General features: G+C 47.2%; 1 protein-coding gene across 4 annotated transcripts in view; it reads left to right on the top strand.

Annotated features, from left to right (window-relative positions):
• Dst (dystonin) overlaps window positions 1–15,995 on the top strand; it is a 327,245-nt gene that overhangs the window by 151,914 nt on the left and 159,336 nt on the right. For all 4 annotated transcript variants that reach the window (XM_042696942.1, XM_042696940.1, XM_042696939.1 and 1 more), the window contains 4 exons: window positions 549–715; window positions 12,958–13,070; window positions 13,150–13,256; window positions 15,481–15,600. In XM_042696942.1, the coding sequence (XP_042552876.1) occupies window positions 549–715; window positions 12,958–13,070; window positions 13,150–13,256; window positions 15,481–15,600 (507 nt within the window). The remainder of the gene's footprint in view (window positions 1–548; window positions 716–12,957; window positions 13,071–13,149; window positions 13,257–15,480; window positions 15,601–15,995) is intronic.

The raw sequence follows: 15,995 nt of genomic DNA, 5'->3' as shown, positions 1-15,995 counted from the left end.
GGTTGAACAAATCAGGGAAGACTGAAGGCTTTCCTCTAGATAGTTCCATAGTATGGTTAATAAATGGCACTCTAGATGGTTCCGGAGTATAATCAATAGACAGGGCACTGCTTGTTTCTATGCAGAACACCTGCTGGGTCTAATTTTGCCCTGCAGGTGGTAGTGTAGAGTAATTGGAATTTGGAAAAAAAAATACATTAGCTTAAGTTGCTTTAACAGGTCTGATTAGCAAAGAAGAATGTAGAGTTTCTTTTTATTGCTGTGAAGTTTTGGCGTAATGGAAAACATGCTTTTAAATTGGATATAAGTGCATTAAGTTTGAGTTGTAAGAGTTGTTGTTACCATTATGTATCCTGTTTGAAGTGCAGCTTTCCCATGTAAACTGGGAAACACCGAGCTTCCAAGAGAGATGTATGAGGATGGAGTGAATCGATGTTGTAGGCCCCTGCACATAGTAGGCTCAATGCTGTAAGCCCCTCCATCTGCAGATAGTAGGCTCTTGGCCTGCACACACTCCCTAATGCTTTAACCCTTTCTGTTCTGTGTAGATCTCTGACATCCATGTGACGGGAGAGTCGGAGGACATGTCTGCAAAGGAGAGGCTGCTGCTTTGGACTCAGCAGGCCACTGAGGGCTATGCCGGGGTCCGGTGTGAAAACTTCACCACTTGCTGGAGAGATGGAAAACTATTCAACGCCATCATTCATAAATACAGGTACAGAATTAAAACTCCCTGCAATATAGAGGTAACAGGTCCATGACAGGAAATTAGAAAATCAAAAGCATCATGTTCCCACAATCAGAGGTTTTCTCTCTAAACTAGAAACAGACGCACACAGTAAATACAGGTCTTGTGAGTGGCATATGAGGAAGGCTATCTCTTAAGTCTATGCTTTTATTTATAAAAAGTTAAATCAACAAAAATGTTTACTGGAAACCATATATTTTAATCTCAGTAATTATCCTTGGTTTTATTTATTATAATTTTGAAGACCTGAAGATACTTTCAAATAGATGAAGCTGTAAGTAAAACCATAGATTACTCATTTAACTGATTATCTGATCTGATTGAGTACAAACATTAACTAGGAATGGCTTGTGGTGCGAGACGCTGTTAGGTCCTGTATATGCTGTCTCATTTTCAGGGCTGTTAACATCCAGTTTGGTGGATGAAAAACCTGAGGCCACGTTGGTGATCAGCTACAGGGTTGAATTCACACATTTCTCTTTCGGACTTGAACCCCCGCTCCTCTTCTTCCCCTACCCCCATCTCTTGTCTTGTGCTCTCTTTCTTTCTTCCTTCCCTTCCTTCCTTCCCTTCCCTCCTTCCCTTCCCTCCTTCCCTTCCCTCTTTCCCTTCCCTCCCTCTTTCCCTTCCCTCCCTCTTTCCCTTCCCTCCCTCCCTCCCTCCCTCCTTCCTTCCTTCCCTCTCTCCCTCCCTCCCTCCCTCCTTCCTTCCTTCCTTCCTTCCTTCCTTCCTTCCCTCCTTCCTTCCTTCCTTCCTTCCTTCCTTCCTTCCTTCCTTCCTTCCTTCCTTCCTTCCTTCCTTCCTTCCTTCCTTCCTTCCTTCCTTCGTTGTGGGGCTTGAACTCTGGGCCTGGGCACTGTCCCTGCACTTTTCAGCTCAAGGCAAGCACATTACCCCTTGAGCCACAGCACCACTTCCAGTTTTCTAGTGCTTTATTGGAGATAAGAGTCTCACGGACTTTCCTGCCTGGGCTAGCTTTGAACCACGATCCTCAGATCTCAGCCTCCTGAATAGCTAGGATTACAGGTGTGAGCCACCAGCGCCTGGCATCATGCTCACTTTCTATTTGGGAATTTTTACAATCTCCACGCACCCACACCCAGGAGCCGTGCTCCCCTTGATGGAGCAGTGTTGAGAGAGAGGTGGCTGTAGGTGGCTGGATGAAGAAAACCTAGGATCCAGTTGCCTACAGTTGTTCAAAATGAAGTGCTCTTAGTGGCACCGTGCCGGAAGGGGTAGTCGGCATGGGTGCAGGCATTGCCCCTGAGCTGCTCAGGTGATGGAGAAGAGGAGGCTGGGTGGCTGGTCAGCCTACACATATGACAAACCCTGCCCCTTGTCTGTGGTACTCGAAGGGCTCATGCCAACAGTGCATCTTCAAGGTGTCTCCTCTCTTCCTCGAATGTTTCAGGTAGAATCAAAGCAGTTTCTTATTCTAATAATATAGTTTGCTTTGAAAAATCACTGTCTCTTACTCACAAGTATCATAAGAATGAACAACATACATGTGTTACACACTTCTGTCTATGTCGAAGATCCTAACATTTCCTAGAGAAGTTTAGTGTGATAGAGCTCTTATTTCTTTGGTAAGAATTTGGACCATGGGAATATTATTTAATCTGAACCTCCATTTTGGCACCCTGGTCATTTTAGAAAACTGTTTAGCTTTATTTTTGAGTTTCTGGTTTTCCCACTTTGCTTTGTTTTCTTTGTGAGAATTCATGATTAAAGAAAAACCCATATGTCATGTTTGAGTGTTTGCAAGATTTCTTTGTTGCTGAAGTTCTGTTAAGATATCATATGCCTCATAAATATTACTGTGGTTTCTTTCACCAGAAGAAACTTTTCATCTTAGAGCTCTGTTTATAAAGTACTCCAACTGTTCTATACTTTAAAAAAAAATTGAGATTTTCTTCTAGCATGTGAGAATTCAGTGGGAAAATTGAAATGTATGAATTTCTTCCTGTTCAATGCAGTGATTCACTCCATAAACAAAAGATATAACCTTATCACCAACTGAGGTGTCACTGAGAGTTGCTTTGGGGATGTTAGATATGAATAATCACACATAGAAAAGCTGTTTTTCCTTAAAAGGATTCCTATACCTTTGGGTTTGTTGTGGAAGCATTGGCATTTAATTGGGCTTTGTTTTTATGTTTACTTGGAGCAAAGATTTATTGTTTACTTCTGATTTTATCTACAATGGCCTGTGGCCTGGTTCCTAACCTTGGGGGCACAGGGTCTCTCCTGTGGAGGAGGCTGTACACACAGCAGAGGTTTACCAGCCTGTGGAGCCTCAAGGTTGTTGTGCTGGACCAAAGGTGCCCTTACACAGAAGGCTGTCTGTCATACCTGAGAGACTCCAGGGGCTGTTGCTCTGGAGGTGAGAAGGAAACAGCACTTGCCAGAAAAGTAAACCAGTGTTATTCCTTTTTATGTTTTTTCAGTAGCAGATCTTGAACTTGGCCTAGGCACTGTCCCTGAGCTATTTTTCTCAAGGCTAGCGCTCTACCACTTTGAGCCACAACATCACTTCCAGTTTTTGAGTGGTTAAGTGGAAATAAGAGTCTCTTGAGGACTTTTCTGCCCGCGCTGGCTTCAAACTGTGATCCACAAAGCTCAGCCTCCTCAGTAGCTAGGATTACAGGCATGAGCCACTGGCTCCTGGCACCAGTGTTATTTGTAATAATGGATTGAGTGTGATTTTTGAAGGACATGTCTAATAAAGACTTAGAATATTGATCTGACATAACGACAGAGCAGTACGTAGAGTCTGTAATAACAGAAGTTCTGCTGGCAAAGTCTGTAATAACAGAAGCTCTGCTGGCAAAGTCTGTAGTCAATGACATTGATTTGGACCGGCACACTTTCATTAGTATTTTCACATAGGATATGATAAAAATGAAATGAATGTGAACATCAATAATCAGTATTTTACTAACAATTTTGTATCCTAAAATTTTCCATAGAGAACCTAATTTTCTAGAGCAAAGAGTCATGTGAATGAAGAGAAGTTTGTTATATCATAACTTATAGATACTGTAGAATAAAAGTGATTCACAAAGTTAAAAGGAAAGGGTTATAAGTTAGGCACTCAAGAAATATTTGGAAAAGGTTGACTATGTGGATGTTTCTGTCCCAGCTTTTTAAAAATATGGGTTAGTCTTTTGAAAAACCTAATTCCTATGAGATAGATTGTATTTCCAATAGTATTAGTAACAAAACCTTACTGGGCGAGCTGTATGCTGAGAGTCATGTGCCTTTTACACACACAGTGGAGGTCATCGCCTTTTACATGAAATGGAAGTGATAGCTTTGGGCTCCCAAGCCCTGCTACTCTTCTGCACACTACTTATGCAATTTTAGGCAAACAAGATTCCAAGAAACGGACCTGCTCCCCAGGACAATTGTGATAGCACAGGCTTGCAGACAAATGATACAGAGATTTGTGAAAATTATTGATGACCTTAAGAAATGACTAAATTAACTTGCAGTTGCAATCAAGGTCTTTGAGAGCATTAGCCAACAATGAAAATGACATTTCCTCTTCACATAGTGGGGAAATTGTAGATGATAAAAAATACTCAGTACTTGGCCTATGCACAAGATCACAAATGACCTGTTGCATATTCTGGTATGTTCAGTTACCCTAAAGAAATGAAAAATTTGGGTTATGACAGAGGTGGCAATGATAAAGTCATATGTTGGTTTAAGAGATTCTAAGTAATAGTTCTGGAGCTTGGTATAAATGGTCATTGATAATGTTATTTTTTTCATTAAATCCATGTTAAGAAATTTTCTTTCTACTTCTTTTTAGGAACTTTTTGTCTGTTTTATTTAGTTTTTAATGGAAAGCATTCAGATAATTAAAAATACCATACACCTGTATAATTTCTGCTTGTTTTGTTTCTGTTGTTTAAACATAGTTTAAATGTTCCTTAATGCATCATCAAATCTTTTCACTGAAAAACCACACCTGGTAACTCCTAAAATTTAGTGGAATAAATCCCACTCTTGCCCATAAACTTAGTTTTTCTTCAAAAGAATAAGGGAAATTGGAGTGGAAGTATTTAGATCAAAAAGGTGTCACAGAAGCATTTGATAAGTAGCTTCAAAGCAATAGAGGATGAATCAGAGTTAAGGGATCTAGGTGTATCCTCTGCACAATGGTGGATTAGTAAACCACCAGGAGTTAGGGTGGAGAAAGAAGAGTACTTAGCTCCTTAGAATACTGTTCAGCCTTTGCCTCTATTTCAGAACACACTTAGTAGTGAGCAAATTTAGTTTATTTCTCCATGAGAGACAAAGCTCTAACTTGGAGTTGGCTAAGTTCTGTTGGAGCTGCAAGCGGACTGTCCCCTAGGGCACGGATGAAAGCCAAGCTCCCAACCTACAGCCGTCAGCCCCTCCCAGTGGGAAAACGCTTGCTTGAGCACACGCAAACAGCAAGCGTGGACATGAACGCCTAGCAGCAGGGCCGTGCAGGAGGCCCTGCCAGATGGGGTGGGGCGCAGGACAAACCTGGCACCCAGGTGTTTGGAGGAGACATTGTTTCTGCTTACTAGTTCCTTCAGCCTGTCGTACTCCTGTTTTATTTTATCCTATTCATGTATTCAGATCTGCTTTGAGGGCCCAAGGCATTCTTTTCCTGGGCTTGTTTCCCATATATCAGCCAATTAAGTCTAAAAGCATTGGAGTGGACTTTATGTAAAAGCATATCACTTAATTCCTAATTCCGCAATGTGTAATTGAGTACAGTTACTTTGTTCATTGTTTGCATTTTGAATTAGAATTTAATGGGGCTGCCATATTTTATTGTACTAAATGTTTAAGGGTGTTTTAATTGGGGAAGTTAACCTATAAGGATGTGGTCAGAGTCATCATATTTAATAGTATAACCCGAGGCTGGTGATTCATTCCCTTGCTAGGGTTCAGTCACACCCTACATGCTAAACTGGATCAAACTGGTTTTCCTGGGAGGAGGTACTTTAGGGATTGAAATGTCTCCCAGGTGCTGAGTTAGTGTTGACTAGGTGGTCCCTTTCCCTCAGCCTTCAGAGCCCAGATGTGCACGGGTGCCCATGCCCAGTCCAGAGGTACAGGTGTATACATCTGCACAGTACAGAGGTGCACATGTGTGTGCCTGCACCAGGCATGGACTGACTTGTCAGCTACAACCCAGCGGTAGAGAGAGCCCTGGGGTCACTAGTTAATCTGTCGAAAGGCAAAACCAAATTACTTGTGAATTTTGAAAAAAGTAGAATCTTAAAGGACAGACACGAGGAGCTTCCAACAGGGACACATTTCAGAATCCTCAAGGAGCTCATGCGCGCTGCCTTGCCACGCATCTGCTTCAGGATGGTGTCCGATCTGCGCTACTCATCCCAGAGCCACTTTTCTTGGCCTCTGTCTTTTCACAAGTAATTTGGGGATATAATTTGCATTATATCCGTGTGCCTCCCTTGCTTCCTCCTTCTTCCTGAAGATTTCTCTTACATTGGAGGAGCAGCTGGCAGGTGCTTATTTTATCACAGGCTCCAATATTTGTTCCAACACTTCTTCAAAATTTGCTTATAGATTCACTTTCTCATCTTATTCTGTCACATGAAGCAGTTTAAGCTTTTACAGTTTTCTCAGCAGAACAAACGATCCCTAGCTCACTATTTTTGGGGGCTGAGTGTCTATCCTTTAGATACTATGCTCACTGAGAACTTGCTCAAACCATTCGTTTGCTGAAGCCCAGGCCTCTCTGTATTTATGAAGTCCATGAAATCAGTGCTATTCTCTATTACTGAAGTCAGGAGGCTGTGGAGTGGATTATTCTTTATGAATTAAGAGACATAATTCAGTCTGGGTATCTTTTAATGATTGAAGTTGTTAGGTTCCAGGCATGTGATACCAACAATGCTTGCTGTAATTGGGTTTGTAGTCTTTGCCTTTGAAGTGAAAAAGAAGGCTGTGTGAAGTAGACTCAGGCACTTGGTTTTGGAAAAAGGAAATGTTATCTTCATAGCAGGGTGGCACCCTGGAGTTCATGCTCCAATTTGAGCCTGAAGGAATGCCTACGCCCCATTCCTGCACTATGTGGGTCTGTGGCATGCTTTTGTTTGTTCGCTGTGGACAGGGGAGGAGAGCGTTTCTTAGGTCTTTATTTTGGCAAGATGAGTTGGGGGGAGGAGGGCAGGAGATGCCGATGCACCAATAAGAACACACAGAACACATCAAGTCTGAGCACGCTTCCCTCCAAGCAGGCCTGCTCAGGAATTGGCTGTGGTAAGGAGCAGAGAGGCACAGTGCGCACATGTTCTTGCCATGTGCTGGGGAGAGCTGGGCGCAGGCTGTATTCTGAGTGCAGAGGGGGCGTTTAAGGCTGACCTCTGGGTCACTGGTGTAGTTGTCGTGACTTTTGTTTTAAACTTCCACAGAACCTTTTTCCGTTTCTTGCAAGCTGCTGCTCAGGTACCATCTTCTAGCAGGGCCTGAGCCAGCATGAAGCAGCCCTCTGCCTGTCTGTGCGCCCCAGCAGTGATGCTCCCGGGAACTCACACTGGAGGCTGGACTGCTTTCAGCAGAGCTCCAGCCGCAGCCTGAAGTGGCCGTAGCTGCAGGTTCCTCCTGTCCGTGTCCCCTCCTCCCCCTCCCCTCTGGTCTTCGCTGTTAGCAGAAGACCTGCTCAGGAATCTGGACCTGGTCTTGGAAACCCTTTCTGTTGAACACAGCAGCCCTCTCTCTATTCAACTCTTCTCTTCCATAGATGTTTTGCATTGGAGAAGGCGCTCCCTCTTCTATTAAACAAGCAACTCAAATGCAGCCGCCTCCCTGCCCCTACTCCATGCTTGCTTCTAGCTGTCTCCTTCCCTAGGCTGGACTCAGAAGAGCCGTGACCTCTGGCCTCCTGCCTTCCTTTATCCCTCCAACTGCTTCAGTCTGGTTCTGGCTCCAGAGTCCATTGAAACACGCAGGGTCTTGGGAGACTTCTGAGTGATGAAGTCAATGGACACCTTTCTAGGCCTTGCCTTTCAGTAGTTGCCCTAAGTTTCCATTTCTTTCTAAAATACCATTTCCCTATCTGTTCTGTTGGAGTATTTCAGGCTGCACATTTGACTTTTCTGTTTTGCTCATCTTTCGTTTCTACCACCAGTGTTACAGAAGGAAGTTCTAAGGATCTGGCCTCCCAAACACCTCCTGACACCTCCACTTCCCACTTTAATGTCGCTTCCTCCATGAGCCGCTTGGCCTCCCCCCGCTGGGCTCTGTGGGAACACTTGAGTTTGCTTCTCCATCTGATCCCAGATCTGATTTCACCTCTTCTCCTCCTGCTTATTGCACTTCAGTGGCCTTCCACTGCTCTTAGAACAAGGTCCTCAGTGCTTTAAGAAGCCCATAAAAATCAGCCTTGCCCAGGCCCCAGCTGCCCCCATCATCTTCTCCTGAGCGCATCCTCTCACTGCTGGCTCCTTGCCCTCTCTGGGACCCTGTTGTCCTGTGTCCTCAACCACAGAGCTGTGCATCTCCCCACATGCTCTTCCCCAGGCTTCCCCTGATCTCCCAAGGCCCACCTGGGGCTCTGAGCTCTCCTCATGCAACGACTGTGTTCCCGAGCCTCTGCTGGTGATAGCGAATCTGCTAATGTGGAGACGAAGAATTAGGTAGAAGTAGCATAGCCAGGCTTGTTTTGGCCCCTTGGACTGCACTTTCCTGGCACTGGTTTGGTGGCAGGTGATGCTTTTGGTGTCCTGTGTACACGGCTTGCACACCCACCCACTCTCACAGCTGCTTCCCCTCAGTCTTCTCCTGAGCAAATCATTTCCGTTCTTCAAACCTGTGCCGGGGCCATCCATGCCATCATTACACACATTTCCAAAGGCTCCCTTTGTGAAATTGGAATCCCGGGTGATTTTGTTTTCACTCTTGTGAATCCTGAGTTTTACTTTTCATGGAATAATTGAGTCACAGATCTCAGGATGGATGCTCCAAGTCATTGGGATTAGGGCTATATCTCAGGGTGCCAGATTATAGTTCTGTGGCTTATTTCTTCCTCAAGTAGCTTTCCTTTTGAATATATAGGAGTTGTCTTAAAAGGAAATGTCACTGAGGTACACTTGACATAGAGTATATTATCTCACTCACTTTGAGTGTAGTATGAAGGATGTTAAGTTACTTACCTGTGCAGCCATCACCCACCCTCCTCCATCACCCCACCCTCCTCCATCACCCCATCCTCCCCCATCACCCCACCCTCCCCCATCACCCATCCCCCTCCATCACCCCATCCTCCTCCATCACCCCACCCTCCCCCACCCTCCTCCATCACCCCACCCTCCCCCATCACCCCACCCTCCCCCATCACCCCACCCTCCCCCATCACCCCACCCTCCCCCATCACCCCACCCTCCTCCATCACCCCACCCTCCTCCATCACCCCACCCTCCCCCATCACCCCACCCTCCCCCATCACCCCACCCTCCTCCATCACCCCACCCTCCTCCATCACCCCATCCTCCTCCATCACCCCACCCTCCTCCATCACCCCATCCTCCTCCATCACCCCATCCTCCTCCATCACCCCATCCTCCTCCATCACCCCATCCTCCTCCATCACCCCATCCTCCTCCATCACCCCACCCTCCTCCATCACCCCATCCCCCTCCATCACCCCATCCTCCTCCATCACCCCACCCTCCCCCATCCCCCTCCATCACCCCACCCTCCCCCATCACCCCACCCTCCCCCATCACCCCACCCTCCTCCATCACCCCACCCTCCCCCATCACCCCACCCTCCCCCATCACCCCACCCTCCCCCATCACCCCACCCTCCTCCATCACCCCACCCTCCCCCATCCCCCTCCATCACCCCACCCTCCCCCATCACCCCACCCTCCCCCATCACCCCACCCTCCTCCATCACCCCACCCTCCCCCATCACCCCACCCTCCCCCATCACCCCACCCTCCTCCATCACCCCACCCTCCCCCATCACCCCACCCTCCCCCATCCCCCTCCATCACCCCATCCTCCTCCATCACCCCATCCTCCTCCATCACCCCACCCTCCTCCATCACCCCATCCTCCTCCATCACCCCACCCTCCCCCATCCCCCTCCATCACCCCACCCTCCCCCATCACCCCACCCTCCCCCATCACCCCACCCTCCTCCATCACCCCACCCTCCCCCATCACCCCACCCTCCCCCATCACCCCACCCTCCTCCATCACCCCACCCTCCTCCATCACCCCACCCTCCCCCATCACCCATCCTCCCCCATCCCCCATCCCCCTCCATCACCCCACCCTCCCCCATCACTCCATCCTCCTCCATCACCCCACCCTCCCCCATCACCCATCCTCCCCCATCCCCCATCCCCCTCCATCACCCCACCCTCCCCCATCACTCCATCCTCCTCCATCACCCCACCCTCCCCCATCCCCCTCCATCACCCCACCCTCCCCCATCACCCCACCCTCCCCCATCACCCCACCCTCCTCCATCACCCCACCCTCCTCCATCACCCCACCCTCCTCCATCACCCCACCCTCCCCCATCACCCCACCCTCCTCCATCACCCCACCCTCCTCCATCACCCCACCCTCCCCCATCACCCCACCCTCCCCCATCACCCCACCCTCCTCCATCACCCCACCCTCCTCCATCACCCCACCCTCCTCCATCACCCCATCCTCCTCCATCACCCCACCCTCCTCCATCACCCCATCCTCCTCCATCACCCCATCCTCCTCCATCACCCCACCCTCCTCCATCACCTGTCCTCCTCCATCACCCCATCCTCCTCCATTACCCAACCCACCTCCATCTCCCCATCCTCCTCCATCACCCCACCCTCCTCCATCACCCCATCCTCCTCCATCACCCCATCCTCCTCCATCACCCCATCCTCCCCCATCACCCATCCTCCCCCATCACCCATCCCCCTCCATCACCCCACCCTCCCCCATCACTCCATCCTCCTCCATCACCCCATCCTCCTCCATCACCCCACCCTCCCCCATCCCCCTCCATCACCCCACCCTCCCCCATCACCCCACCCTCCTCCATCACCCCATCCTCCTCCATCACCCCACCCTCCACCATCACCCTATACTTCTCTATCACCACCATCTTTTTCCATCCCTCATCCCCCTCCATTTCCCCACCCCCTCCATCTCCCCACCCTCCTCCATCTCATCATCCTTCTCCATCATCCCATTTCCCCACCCTTCTGCACCACCACCATCTTTTTCCATCATCGATCCTCCTCCATTTCCCCACCCTCCTCCATCTCCCCATACTCCTTGATCACCCCGCCCTCCTCCATTACCCCATCCCCCATCTCTCCACCCTTCTCCATCACCACCATCTTTCTCCATCATCACATCCTTCTCCATAACCCCGTCTTTCTTGATCACCCCACCCTCCTCCATGAAACTTTTAATATGAAAACAGATGTCTGGAGTATGCATAGAATACTCAAGATTTCCAAGGCTGTGCTGTCCCAGTGAGAAGAAGAAAAAAGGGGGTGGACAAGATGTGCCTTGGCCGCTGGGAGCTGTAGGCAGACTGGAAGCCGCCAGAGTCCTGGCCATGGCTTTTGAAGTTTTCCTTCTTTCCATTGTTGTCTGTCTAGTCTTTTAGTGGAGGAAAACTTCTCCACTTTTTGTTCCATTAAAGTATTAAATTCGTTATATGCACCTTCACATACTGAGTAACCCATTACAACCATTTTAAAAGGATGAGTGGGAACCAAGGGGAACAAGTTACTTGCATGTGCAGGGACATTACGGTACATGACTGCAGTGCCTTACATGTGTGTGCGGGGACGTCATCACAGTGCACGGTCGCAGTGCTGAGTGTGCGAGGACGGCACTGTGCACGCCCCTCTGGAAGCATCATGGCGAAAGCAGTGACTGAGATCATCATATCCCATGCAGCTGCCTCCAGGCCGCGACGACTGTGCCACTCGCAAGGAGGTTTTGTGCTTTATTCCCTTAGGCAGAAACTTGGTTCTTCAATGACTTCATTCATTCTCCCTGGTATTACTCAGTGTTTGCTTTCTTTGCTAATAGCAAGGTCTCATCCTAACATGCTGTTTCTTGTGCTCAAGTTGACAGACTCAGAAAAGCTGGCTTTTATTCCTTCAGAATGTGAATTTCATAGAAACAAAGCCACTTTTTAGTGAAAAAACTTTAGGTATTTGTCTGTCTAGATTGTTATTCACACCTGTTAAGTAATTGACCTTGGCGGGTCCTTCATCACGAGTCTTGTGAATTTAGCAGTGTTGTTTTTATGCCTCTTGTTGTCAGTGGATGTTGGGTCACTTTTTAGTGGTCTTACTGATGGCACATGAAAACCATCAAGGAATGAACGTTACAATGATTTCCTGTGATATGAATGTGTAGAAAGGGCTACCCACATTTCAAGGTGCTGTAGAAGCAAGAGCAGATTCTTTAGGAGTCTGCTTTCTCACCAGATGCAAACAAGAACACAAGCGTTTATCTTTCCTTCTTTCTTTCTTTTTTTTTTTGGGTCCGGTCGTGGGGCCTGAACTCTGGGCCTGGGCGCTGTCCCTCAGCTCTTCAGCTCAAGGCTAGCGCTCTACCACATGAGCCACAGTGCCACTTCTGGCTTTTTTTTTTCTTTTTGCTTATGTGGTGCTGCGGAATCGAACCCAGGGCCTCAGGCATGCAAGACAAGCGCTCTACCACTGAGCCACCTTCCCAGCCCGAGACATTTATCTTTCTATAAGACTAAGGATCTGCTTCCAGGGTTTCTCAAGAGCATGGCCTTCAAATGGAACTTGAGATGATTTGTTGTTCAGGCCCCTGCAGCTCCTCCCAGCCCTCCACTCTATTGTGGTTCCCAGAGATATCCCTTGAGCGCACCAGAGGGCCCTGGGGCTCATGAAGCGCCTTCCTTTATGAGCGGATGAGTCGATTCTCACCCAGTGGCATGATGATGGGAACTACTCCTCTGAAAGCCTTGTGACCACATTTGTTTCTGCTTCCATTTAACGCTTTGTTCTGAAGATGGGAGTCTCAGGCGCGCTCTGGTCTAACCAAGGTTCTGAGACATGCAAGCAATATGAAATGTGTGAGGAGTTTTTGACACAGGCTTAGTATTAATACTTGTAGAAATTGTTATGTAAATAAATATCACATGAAATTTTAAAGTTGCACAAAGAAATATAATTAACACAGTGACCTCTTTCCTAGGCCGGACCTGATAGACATGAATACTGTTGCTGTTCAAAGCAACCTTGCAAATTTAGAGCACGCTTTCTATGTAGCTGAGAAAATTGGTGTAATAAGACTTCTGGATCCTGAAGGTGAGTCTCTGGCTTGTCTGGGCTGGCGTGGCAGTCTGACCTTTGGCATCATGAAGTAATTGTGTGTTGCTTGTTTTAGATGTGGATGTCTCTTCACCTGATGAGAAGTCAGTAATAACATACGTGTCCTCTCTCTATGACGCCTTCCCGAAAGTGCCCGAAGGTGGTGAAGGCATCGGTGCAAATGTGAGTGCTGCCCACTAGCCAGACGCTTCCTACAGCATTCAGCTGTCCAGTCTCTCTGAAGGAATTCGCAGGGCTTAGACCTGGGAATATTGCTATAAACGTATAAATCCTGTCACTGCAGACGATGAGGTGGGGATCCTGAGTTCAAAGAACCTGTGTTCCAGGCTCCTCAAACCAAGGATTTGAGCCATCTACTTTCTGGCATCATTCTACCACTACAGTGACGTGTAACTGAAAAATCCCATTTGTTCTTTGTCAGGAATAAAGGAAACTGTTCAAAGTTCAGGCCCCTTTATACAAAAGCTATAAAGCACTAAAATTTGAAGGCTTCATTTCAGCTTGTGGTTCCATAGCTCCTCCTTTCCTGTCCTCTGTGTGGAAGATGCCTCAGTTTTGAAAGTGACTTAAGGTTGACTAAACAAAGGTGCCTTGTGATGAGTTGACTGGTTCCACGTTCTTACTTAAGGGAAGGACCTGGTAGGGCCACTGGGGTTGGCAGAACTAACAGAGGGAGACCTCTGTCCGGTTTGGGTGTTGCGTCTGTGTTAGACCACTGTTTCTCCAAGGTTGGTCCTTGCACTCAGTCATGTACTGTGCAGTGGTCCCACTGCAAAAAGCTTTTGCCTTTCCAGGAGATCACGGGAAGCTGTATGGTACAGACACAGAATCTCCTTTCACCCTGGTCTGCTCCTTCTTCATCACAGATAGCTTTTTGTTTTTCTGCATTACTTTGAAGACTTGAGCTTCCGTGTTTGTCTCTTATGTAGCATCTGTGTGCTGTTGTTTCTAGATCTAATTCCATTCTCTTTTTCTTGTTCTTAAGAACCTGTTTGGGTTCCATACTTAGCCTCTTAGAGGTTATGGTGAATGCTGCTTTAGGATGAGGCTTGCTGGTCTTTCTGCTCTGTCTTTCTTCCCCACTCCCTGCCTTTTCCTTCACTTGAGCACGGGATGGCGATTCTGAAGGGCGACTTTTCTTTTCCAATTTTCCCCCCTCCTCATAAACTCTGAACTTGTGGTCAAATGAATCTTCTATAACCACGTGTCTGTAGCTTGATACCCTAACAATAGCTGATACCTCTTAAAGGTTAAACCTGTTGAGATGTTTTGATATTGAAAACTGCACACATGAATTCCACTTCACTACGTGCTTGCTTGTCCAGGTTTCAAGGCCTGCAGTGTTCTGACTCACATGGGCCCTTCATCTTGTCCATTCTCTTAGGCAGGCCCACTTCCAGCCAGACAATTGCTGGTCACCACAGAACTCCTCAGGGACCACCAAGAGGCCTTAGTGACCATTTCAAGGCAGCTAAGAATCAGGTTTGGAAACCTGATTTTTTTTTTTTTTTGCCAGTCCTAGGGCTGGGACTCAGGGTCTGGGCACTGTCCCTGAGCTTCACTTGCTCAAGACTAGCATTCTGCCACTTGAACCACAGCACCACTTCTGGCTTTTTCTGTGTATTGGTACTGAGGAATTGAAACCATGGCTTCATGCCATGCTAGGTAAGCACTCTATACCTTCCCAACTCTGGAAACCTGATTCTTAACAGTGGCTAGCACATATAACCTGCTTTGGTTACTTGGCACCTGTAGTAAATTTTGCATTCATTTTCCTTATCTTTATCTGTGAATTCCTCTGTGGCCGCATTTAGTAACTCCTCAATGGTGGTAATGTCTGAAGTTCTAGGTTTTGCTGCAGTACTGACCACAGTCTTGAAACAGCATGCATTCATCAGGTACTTCATTGAACATAGCAGTGGACAGCCTTCCAGTTCTTTCCTTTATAAAATGTGTGCTTAATGTGTCGAATAGTCTGACCATATCCAGTTCTTTCCTGTTGGGTTTCATGCTCATTGTGTAACTCTTTGAAGTGCAGCTATGCAGTGGACTTAGATCTCCAGTACAGCAGAGGTGGCCAGCCTGGCTGTGACCCTTTCTTGATCCTGGAAAGCACCTTGGATTGACCACGCCTTTCAAACCTTCTCATTCTTGGATGCCCCATGCCAAGCCCGGAAGCTGTTGAATTTGGGTCAGAATTGGCATTCTTAGGCTAGTGTTAGTTTACAGCATGTTGTAAATGTTTATTGGAAAGGATCTCAGTTGAGTAGAAAGCAAGAGGTAGAGCTGTTTTCTGAGTGGAAAACAGCTGGCTTTAAGACCAAAATTTACAAGAAGGTTTTTGACCAAACTGTTGCAGCTGAATCATTGGCATTTATTGTTTCAGGATGTTGAAGTCAAATGGATCGAATACCAGAACATGGTGAACTACCTCATGCAGTGGATCAGACACCACGTGACCACAATGTCTGAGAGAACATTTCCTAATAACCCTGTAGAGCTGAAGGTCAGTGCTGTGTAGAAGCTCAGTAGGATCCTTCTGATGATAAACTTTCAACTAATTCTGTAATAATTCTGATTTTATGTTAGTTCAATAACAGTTGCTATTGGGAAGACACAAATGAGTGGCTTCTATGTTTATTTACACAGTTCCTTATTACACTGAAAGTATAGAGGCAAATGCCAATAGTTAAAACAGTAGCAAAAACAGCCTAAAGAAGTTTGCAACCCTTAAGCTTTGGTATGTTGCAAGTTTAATAAAAGTATAATTTGAGAGTGTGTGGAGTTAGATGGACGGGTTGTTTTTGGTGTGTGGAGATGCTTGGAGCCCACCAGGTGAAGGGGAAGAGGGTCTGGAGGAACTCATACATATACTGGCAGTGGCTTGGAGATGCCTCTGCT

The sequence above is a fragment of the Dipodomys spectabilis genome, unplaced genomic scaffold, assembly GCF_019054845.1.
Source record: "Dipodomys spectabilis isolate Male_0828 unplaced genomic scaffold, ASM1905484v1 ptg000213l, whole genome shotgun sequence".
Lineage (NCBI taxonomy): Eukaryota > Metazoa > Chordata > Mammalia > Rodentia > Heteromyidae > Dipodomys > Dipodomys spectabilis.
This window is presented reverse-complemented; position numbering and strand designations above follow the sequence as displayed.